The 9,950-nt window shown below is 39.9% G+C and overlaps 1 protein-coding gene across 1 annotated transcript; it reads right to left on the bottom strand.

Annotated features, from left to right (window-relative positions):
* Positions 1-6: 6 nt before the first annotated feature.
* On the bottom strand, positions 7-7,422 carry prkar2b (protein kinase cAMP-dependent type II regulatory subunit beta). Its single transcript, XM_010792325.1, has 11 exons — positions 6,907-7,422; positions 5,773-5,808; positions 4,866-4,918; positions 4,620-4,703; positions 4,289-4,395; positions 3,936-4,089; positions 1,891-1,992; positions 1,727-1,801; positions 1,563-1,631; positions 1,335-1,470; positions 7-1,237 (listed from the first exon to the last, which is right to left on the bottom strand). Exons 1-11 carry the CDS (start codon positions 7,169-7,171, stop codon positions 1,104-1,106), a joined length of 1,215 nt encoding a protein of 404 aa, XP_010790627.1. The 5' UTR covers positions 7,172-7,422; the 3' UTR covers positions 7-1,103.
* Between the last annotated feature and the right edge of the window lie 2,528 nt (positions 7,423-9,950).

Here is a 9,950-nt window from a genome sequence, read left to right on the forward strand (position 1 = left end):
GAGAGAGAGAGAGAGAGAGAGAGAGAGAGAGAAGACCCCCTTTAGATTCCTGCTTAGAGGGAGCGTTGGAACATATGTTTCCAAAAGTTGTTGGCAGAGGTAGACAGCAATAATGAATGTCATAATCATAATGTATGTTTCACAGACACAAAAACAATATGACCTACATTTTACATTAAAACACAGGAAAATCAATTGTTTCAAGACACTCCCTATAATGACTACAGTCTACAGGGGCAACTTATTCAATTAAAGCTGGGCCTATATAATAACAGTAAATACTCAGTTTCAAATTGTATAGCAATGTGTTGTATACTCTTACAAAACTATCAGCTATCTCTCTGAAGTTTGTTTTTTGCAAAAGCATAGAATTAGGCTAACAGCCACAAACACACTTACCAACGATGATATAAAGTTTATGAACGTGTTCAAGGGGTTCAACATTATGATAAACAGAAACATATTTTGTAAAAATGTTAAAGTACTGACAAGTTTACATTCTGTGGTAATCAAAATGTGAAATATGTTATCAAATCAACTTCTTTTACACATTGTAATCCTTTCTCATATTGTGGCACTTGTACCAGTGCACCTCTTGCCGCGAATGTTAGTGCTCTAGCCAAAAATGACGAGAGATCGTGACATATTTGCTCACCATTATCCAGTAAGAAATTAGCTTTGGCATCTGATTTCCACAAACAATGTTTAGAAATGTAGTACAAACGATATTATACTGTAGGTGTAACTATAACACTGTGGAGAAAAAGGTGAGCAATAACAAAAGTGTTCAATATACAAACAGATAATGCGTCTTACACTGACAGGTAAAATGTACGCTTACATTTTAAGGTGAGAATTGTGAGAATTCTACTTCAAACAAGCTTTAAGCAACTCTGCTTTGGCTTACTGTAACACGCTCTGGCAACTCTGCTAAAATGAACCTCGTCTCATATGGGATTCTGACGTAGTCTGTTATATTTATCTGACACACAAATGTAGTAGTGGATATTCACATTTGTTGTAAGAAAAGCTGTTTAAGTGATTATGGGGGAAACATCGTAACAACCCTCTTTTTCATCCACCAATTCATGGTCCATTGCTGTTCATGCACTTTGTTGCTCAATCTCAGTGCTACTCCCAAACAGGGCCACCAGCTGCTCCTCATAGTTAGCAATGTTTCTCTTCATGATGTCCATACACGGGCCCAGCAGTCTCTCGAAGGCTTGTACGTCAATGACTGACAAAACAGAAAAAGAAAAGAGGAGTCAGAAATCATTTAAGGAGAGTTTCGACTTAGAGTTATGATTGTTTTTAAATAAATCATAAACATATACCCAAGCATTTGACGCGTCCCACAGCATAGGCTGATGCAGCTCTGGGCTTGTTTGTGACAAGCGCCAACTCTCCAAAATACTGGCCTCTCGAGCACGTGGCGATGTCCACCTCCTCATCTTCCTGATCTTTTTTCGTCTGACAGGAAGAAAAACACAAAATGAACCTAATTGGATATGCAAACACATTTTTTAAACTTAAATAACGAAGGGTAAACTGGTCAAACATACCCTGCTTCTTTTCATGGTGATTCTTACTTGGCCAGACTCAACAATGTAGAAGGAATCTGCTAAATCACCCTGCAATACAAACGTGTGACTCAGTATCTATTATTGCTCCATTGCAGCAGAAGGTGAAATTATCAATGTAAGAACAGATCATAGAGATTCTTCACCTGAGCAATAATCTGCTGTGAATCATTGTACACGTTGGTGGATATTACGTCCACTACCTTCATTCTCTCTGAGAGCTGTGGAAGAAAATATATGTGGTTAACAATGGAGTTACTTTTAAAGCATGGTCAACTTTATTCACATTGGAGGACAAACTAATCCTAACCTCTAATGATGTAAGCAGTGGTAGCGTTTCAATGAAGGCCTCATACAGCCTCCTTTTCTTGGCGTTGTTTTTCACTATTATCCTCCTGAATGTCAGACGATCCTGAAACACAGATTAAAAGAAAACGTATAAAAAACATGTCAGAGTATTTTTTGTATTTATTCAAAAGCCCCTCTCTTTTTTTCTCCTGTAAAACACCTTTGATTTTGACCTTTTTTACATTTTCCCTAGACTGTTCTGGCATCTTTAACCAAACAATACCTCTTATGAAACAACATTTCTGCAGTAGGGGTCACTGTTAACCCGTTGTTAAGTAAGACAAGCGTCTCCTTCAAACCATAACACCAACTCGGATAATTCAAGCAGCATCAATCATGTGCTCATGGAGGCTGTTGCTCTAAGCGATAAATCTTTAGAAATATCTCAGTTAGTTTGTATGTCATTCAGCAGGATGATGTTTTAGATTCAAATAATATCCAGCAACATGTTTGATGGCAGAATGCAGTAGTAGCTGGTTACATACTATTCTGTAGAAAACAATGAATACAGCGCCCTCTGGCTAGGGAATAATAAAGTCCCAACGAATGAGCAAACACAGTTCTAACCTTGAGGTTAACTTATCAGCAGTGCTGGAAAGTAGTATATTTACTCAAGTATTTTACTTAAGTACATTTTTTGAGGTACTTAACTGAACTTAACTTGAGTCTTTAAAGTTTATGCTACGGTAAACTTTTACTCCTATATCATTGGGAAGGAAATATTGTACTATTTACTCACTACCTTTATTTGAGAAGATTAGTTAATAGTGACTTTCCAGGTTAATAATATTAATACAAAAATGTAATTGACATATTAGTTATGGCATATTATTATAAGGTACATGGCATGATAAAACGTTGTTTAAGTTAGCTTAACCTTAACCAGCTACCACATTAAAATGATGTGTGCATAAATGGATTGTTATTTAAAATCCAGCGATATAATATATATTATTCCGAAAAATACCAGATGTTTACTTGAGTATTTTTACACCGTGGTATTACTACCTTTTACTTAAGTACAGTATAATATCTGAGTACCTCTTCCACCTCTGGTTGTCAGTAGAGTCAGTCCTAGGCCTAAAGACATGGTGTACCACAGCTTTAATATCTAACAAGGTTACCAAAAAGTTAACCATTACAACCCCATTTCAAATGATACCAAGTGATCAGCAGTATCAGTGGAAATAAGCCTGATAGATGTCCCAGACCTAAATCCGTTAAACTACTGTTTGAACAAAGGCCCTCACTGTCCCTCCTCGATGTCAGGGGCTTGTCTGTTGAACACGACTCTCTGCTTGTTCACAACCTCAAACACAAACTACAAGTACTGGGTCAATAGGGGATACTGCTGCAACCTGCCCGGTCTGCACACAGATGACATAACAACGCTGTTCCCCACAGTATAAGGACACGACCTTTGCTGAGTCATTAATAAACAAGCTGCTTCACAGATCAACTACAAACAGCTGTTTTCAGACCCAATTTTTAAAACTGTTTTAATTTAGATGTACCAGTTTTTGTTATCGCACTTTGTGTTTTCCATTATGGTGTTTAAAGACCCAGCTTAAATTCTGATAATTGAATAACTTGATTACTCAACAAGTTAAATTAATCTGAGGTTCACTCTGCCTTTTTGAGCGGGTCTGATAGTGGAGCTCTCTGAATGGGCCACAAAACATTTTTAATTGGCCTGTATTACATTCATAAATAAACATATCTTTTCACATTCAGTTTCCACATTCATTAGCTTTAATAAATGCATTAATGAACATGTATTCATATCCAGGGGCATTATTAGTGCTCTCTCACGTACTGTTGCATTCATTAGGTTTCATACAGTTTGTTATCGCAGTAAGTACACATGATCTCATCTAATAATGCCAACACTGTCACTGACAACCTGGATATTTACTGTTAAATGTGGGAACTAACAGCACAGCGGGTTTTTAATCCTGTGCACGGAGCCAACTGTGCCCTTGCATGAGGCTTTAATGGTTTACTCACTAGGCACCAAACGGCTCCAGGGGAGGTGGCGATTATTGTGGCTGCCCTGGGGGTGTTGTACATCAACGCTAGTTCTCCAAAGCTGCCTCGGTTGTCATAGCAGCCTACCATCTTGTCTGTGCCTTCAATCTTCACGAAAATGTTAAACTTCCCACTGAATGAAAAAGAAAAAACATCAGAGAAAAATATAAATACATGGCAGACATATTGGTGTGTCCGGAAATCTTGAATCAGCTTGAAACATTGATTTTACAGATTATTTCATAAACATTTTACAGTTCTACAAAACAATCAATGATCTGATTTAAAAAATAATAAGTAAGTCATGCTGTGAGAGCCACACGAAAGCTCACCTTTCAATAACATAAAAGTTGTCCCCGTCGTCGTCTTGATCAATGATGTGCTCGCCTTCGGTGAGGAATTTCTCTAACATGGCATCCAGCACCTGAGACATCTCCTCCTGTGAAAAATATCAGTCAAATAAATTAAAAAAAACAATCATGCAGAATCCACTCAGCGTGCTGTTTCAGCTACTTTAAAATAACCATCTTAACAAATCATGCATAGTGCACTGAACTGGGCAAAAATCTGCTGGCCTCGGGCCATGTCCTCCTTTGTGTAATTTAAGACATGGCAGAGCACAAACCAGAGGAGCACAGAGTGTTTATGGAATAATCCACTCACCGCATCCAAATTCTTGAACAGAAGAATGTTCCAACATGCTTCCTGTAGTCTCTGTCTCTGCTCATCAGTTTTAGGGTGGGTGACCTGTAAATTAAAACACGGGTCTTATGATATAAGCCTATGATGGCATACACTTTAAAGTACATATACATACATATATGTTGACTCTTTGATTCATATTCAGAGCTGCAATCCATACTAAAAATCAACCAAGACGGGATCTTCATGGTAAGAAAGACAGTTTACCCTTGGCTCTTTATCCTCATCATCGTCATCTGGATTGAAAGCTTCAGCACACACTGCATGACAGAGATCAACGAATGAATGAACTCGACACTTTCTAACAGAGAGCATAATTCACCTTAAAATTAAGATGTCTACCCAAAGGCAAAACCTTTGGAAACAACAATATTTTAAATAAAACATAAAGTGTCATATTCAAGTGATCATAACAACAGCAAATGTCAGGAAGGATTCAGCAACATTTTGTGTATACATCTTTCAATGAACACAGCTTTATTTTGTCTTAAGAGCGAGCCTTTAGGGGTGTGTTGGTGGCTTTCATACTGCACAGGGCACTGTATCATAACAAACGTTCAATTCTTCTTACATTAATTCAAATATACCCCTTTTTCAATTCATTATTAAATGCATTTTATTCACAAGTGCTATTTCTTTGGCCTATGCAGAGGATGTTTAGGTAAAATCTGAAGTGATCAAATGTAAGTAATATGCTTTAGCTGTTACTGAATACCTTTACTTGCTCATACTTTCCATTCAGGCTGTCAAACATGCAGATGCATCAGTCCTAATGCAGTTATGAAGTTGAAGCCACAATGTTACTATTATCATGAGAGGGAGATTATAATTACGAGCAGTACTTGTCCTCCTCTCCTCACCAACGTCACTCACTGACATTATTAACCCGGCTAGAGACAGAGTGGTTTCACAAACTCTAATAAATCTGCACGATTATATTAAGCAGAAGACATTGAGAAAAGAAAGATGGAAAAATACTTCATTTTCCCTTGTAATGGAGCAGGTCTGACGTATTCATGTGTCAAAGAAGTTGTATATGTTTCCAGCACTGACACAGTCCAGTGTTTCCCTCTTGACAGAACATGCTTGAATCAACTAGCGAATGATAACTCACCTGATGCTCTTCTGATGAATCTGTTTATTACCGGGGCTGCAAAAGCAAAACATATGTATTATAATGTTTTATTTCATGATGCAGTACATCTATCTCACAGAAAAGGTGAATCATTGATGCAGATAAGGTTATCCTAACACACAAGTGTTTCTACATCAGTGGTACATGTGTAGTGGCGTACACACAGACCTTTGCTCATTAAGGAGCCTTATTCATTTCTGGTAAAAACCTGAATGAGGACAGCTGCTTTGAAGTGCGTTTGAATCTAATTTGAATGAGAAACAAAATTAAAATGCAAAACCCAGCAAAGGTGCCAAGCTCTCACACAAAAGTCTCAATATGAAATATACATTAGATAGGACGTCTCATCCATTAATAGCCTGCCAGCCATTGTTGTCCAAGGAGGCTCACTGGAATTTCATTAAGACAAGGCACTGGAGGTTTGATATGACACAATCATGACCCAAAAATACTACAATAGTTAGTTTACTGACTGAATGCAGTGTGCGTGTCCTTATGTAACCATTGCAGGCTGCCTTGCAGACCCCAACCCTCATTGGGATGCTGTGTCAGAGCTCTGGGTTGCTATGCTACTTGCTGCACCTTGTGGCCACACTGCACCGGCCACAGTGAGACATATGACCACAGCTCAGGGAGCACAATTCATCCAGATACATTTACACACATCTTTTGCATTGCTTGCATCACAGCAGAGGTTCATTGTTCACGTGTGTCTGCTTTGTCATATTTTCTTATACATAATCATGGAAGGCCCATCCGGCCTGCACCTGAAACTGGAAATATTGAAATGACCTAGAGGTGCAGGGTAGGCCTGTGTGGAAATAAACACAAACCCCTTTTTTTTTTGCAGATGCTTTGCCTGAATGCTGTCCTTGTCACACAAACGTGTCTACACAGATGAAGACAAGACACGTTCATTATCCATCTTTCACCCTCTGTGACCATATATGGCAAATGACAGCGCCGTGGTGGATGCAAGGTGGCGGAGCATCACGCGAGCAATGTGTCTCCATCTGAAGCCGTGTACACAGCGAAACATGCTCATTGTTCCTAATGAATAAAAAAATCCACCATCACATTTCCTCCCGACATAGAGTACATATGATCGCCTACCTATGAATTCCTCGTCATCGTCGTCGTCCTCCTCTCCGTTTTCCGAATCGATCTGCATGGCTTCGTCAATGAAATTGACCGCTTTTCCAGGTCTTGGGGCCGAATTTTGGTCATTGCCAAAAGAGGCCTCTTTGGTCTCACTTTCCTTCAGCTGGGTGAAGTACTGTAATGCAAACTCGAGCAAATCCCTGGGCTGATTCCTCAACACTTCCACGGTAAAGCTCTGTAACAGCTCCGTCAGTCCTTCAGGAATTTCTATACTCATTCCTATTATCAGTCTATGAATGTGGACAAAACCGGTTTGCTGCGAATCCGAAATAACCAAAAGCACCCAGTGGGATGAAAAAAGCCAAAACGAGCAGACGGGTGTAGTCAGGCCACCCAGTCAGCAATCCCTCCACAGCGATTCCTCTCTTTTTCTTGAATGAAAATGGCTCTGGATTTTTCGTCCAAGCATCTTCTTCTTCTGCTGCTTCTGGCTACAGGAAACCCACGCATGTGACCCAGGAATCCATGGCAACCACCTATCCAGGGATTGCGTATGAGCAGCAGCGGCGCTGAATCTGCAGTCAGACGCAAAATACAAATGATGAGAAACCCTCCGGTTTATCAGGCAGATCGATTCAACGGAGAGAGAGATGACATATCGGACGCACCTAATATGTTTTAAATATGTTGTTTTACTGGCAACTCATCTGTAGGCTATGCATTTTTACAGTCGGTTGTGATGTCTCACTTCAAAATTATTCATAATCTAGTGAAAAACATTGACGTGTGAACACAAAATAAAAATCTTAAATATCTTATTTTACAGAGGGTCGTAATGTCTTACTTTGAAATATTTGATAATTTAGCAAAAAAATGTACTTTAATAAAACATTAAAATCTTAATTTTAAATGATTGTATTGCCAACACATGTTGCAACAATGTCTCACTTTAAAATTTATTCATAAACTAGGGGGAAAATGGACATGTGATAGAAAAAAAGAACCTATCACATAAAGATATTAAATCATGATGTGATTTATTTTACATTGGGATCAAACTGATAAAACATAAACACCGTTAAAATGTACAAGAAGGACAGTGAATAACAGTCTTATTGTCATGCTGTTATTCCAGCTCAAATACAATCTTTAATTAGATTTATAAACTAATTTAGAGCAGTATAAGACAAAGCTCATTATAGGGACTGCTCCTTTAATAGACCCAGCAGTTTAGGCCCTTTTTCTTGTTCCAGAGGGAGAAAAACTAATAAATCTGATGCATATTTTAATGACATCACTCAGAACATTCAGACTCCCAGGCAAATACTGTGTGCTGCCAGGAATATCCAATTACATGAAGGCAATTCCCCTGTATGTGAAAACCTATTGCAATATACCTATTTCGAACCCTTGAAATAAAAGATAGAAACTCAAGAAGACCCTCAACACAATTTGTATAGACATCAAGACCAAAACATGGAAACGACGGTCATTTGGATTTCCAAAACTATTTTCAGTTAAAATGATATCTTCCTTTACACACAATAGAAGAAAACCTAATGTCTGAGATTCAAATTTCGCACTTTATCCCATTAAAACAACAGAAAGAAGAGAAAAGTTTAAATGAAAATCATACATTTATCATGAAGGAGATGACAAACTCCTTCAGTAGGAGCAATTATTTGCCTTCATAAGAAGTAATGGCACAGATTAGGTAATTTACATTTAAAAGAAAGCAGATACAGGTGTTTTCTTTGTGTATTTCAAGCATCCATATCTATAGGTTACTTACGTAACCCCAGTTCTCAGAGTAAAATGAAGTGAGATGTCTCACTATGGGATGCTACTAGGTGATCTCGACGTCATCGTCAGGGAATCCACCCCCATAAGTAGCTTGCGCCACGACGCATGCGTCATTCAAAATAAGCACCTCTTCTCGCTTCACCATAGCAAGGAGGGCTGTCTGGTGAGACATCTCACTTCATGTTACTCTGAGAACTGGGGTTACGTAAGTAACCTATAGTTCTCATTCATAACACTCCGTTCGATGTCTCACTATGGGAAATCTTAACTACCGTATTGCCAGACGAGCTTATCTCGAAAATCGCCAAACCAACCAGAACCTAACAGGTAGAGCTCTGACTCAGCGGGGCGCCCAGCACTGCTTGGGCCACACTGGGAACAGAGACGTCTAGCCCGTAAAGGCGGACAAAAGTGAGCAGCGAGGACCAGCCCGTCGCTGCACAAATGTCTTGGATGGAAACACCCTTGAGCAAACAGCCCAGGGTGTAGCCATACCCCGAGTCTAAAGAGCACGCAACCCGAAGGTGCCCGCAATTTCCGACTCGTATAGGCCAAAGCAATGGTCTCTACCATTCGGTGGGAGAACCGTCGCCTAGTAACGGGCCTATCCCTGTAAGGGTTAGCCCAGGACACAAAGAGTTGGTCATTATGACACAAAACTCCCTTGATCTGTCCACATAAGTGCATAAGCACGGGCTAGACATAGCAAATTCAACTGCTGTTCCCCGGGGGGGGACAGCGGCGAGGAAAATTGCCTCAATGTCAATTGGGGTATCTGAACCAACCACCTTAGGATAAAGGTAGGATTGGGCCTCAGCAACACTCTAGTTTGCCCTGCGACGAACTAGGTGCGTGGAGGATGCACAGATAGCGCTTGAAGTCACTGACTCGCTTGGCGAATGCCAGAGCCAGTGATTGCACTGTCTTTAGTGACAGATGCTTCATGACAGCTTCTCCCAGAGGCTCAAATGAGGTACGAGTGAGCCCATCTGAAACCACTGTCAAGTCCCATAAGGACACTAGTGACCTGGAAAATCCTGTGCTTCCAATTAGGTCCTGTGGAAATGATAGAATCACTCCACCGGGACATCGAAAAGAGGTGTGTCCTCTTTTAAGGACATCATTCCTCCCCATCTTCCACTTTCAGTCATAACGAGACACAGTGGAGGAAACTTTCGCACTCTGAGCAGTGCTCATCGCCCCTCGGGAGACTCACTGTATTCAGATTGCACCACCTACGGGTCAGGTCCATA

The sequence above is a fragment of the Notothenia coriiceps genome, unplaced genomic scaffold (genome assembly GCF_000735185.1).
Source record: "Notothenia coriiceps isolate Sejong01 unplaced genomic scaffold, NC01 NC01_scaffold00036399, whole genome shotgun sequence".
NCBI lineage: Eukaryota > Metazoa > Chordata > Actinopteri > Perciformes > Nototheniidae > Notothenia > Notothenia coriiceps.

Coding starts and splice junctions, on each gene's coding strand:
- prkar2b (XM_010792325.1), bottom strand. CDS start 7,171: ATGAGTATAGAAATTCCTGAAGGACTGACGGAGCTGTTACAGAGCTTT. Junction 1,993..3,935: donor CTGGAGCCGTTTGGTGCCTA/GTGAGTAAACCA, acceptor TCTGTGTTTCAG/GATCGTCTGACATTCAGGAG. Junction 1,238..1,334: donor GGGACGCGTCAAATGCTTGG/GTATATGTTTAT, acceptor CTGTTTTGTCAG/TCATTGACGTACAAGCCTTC.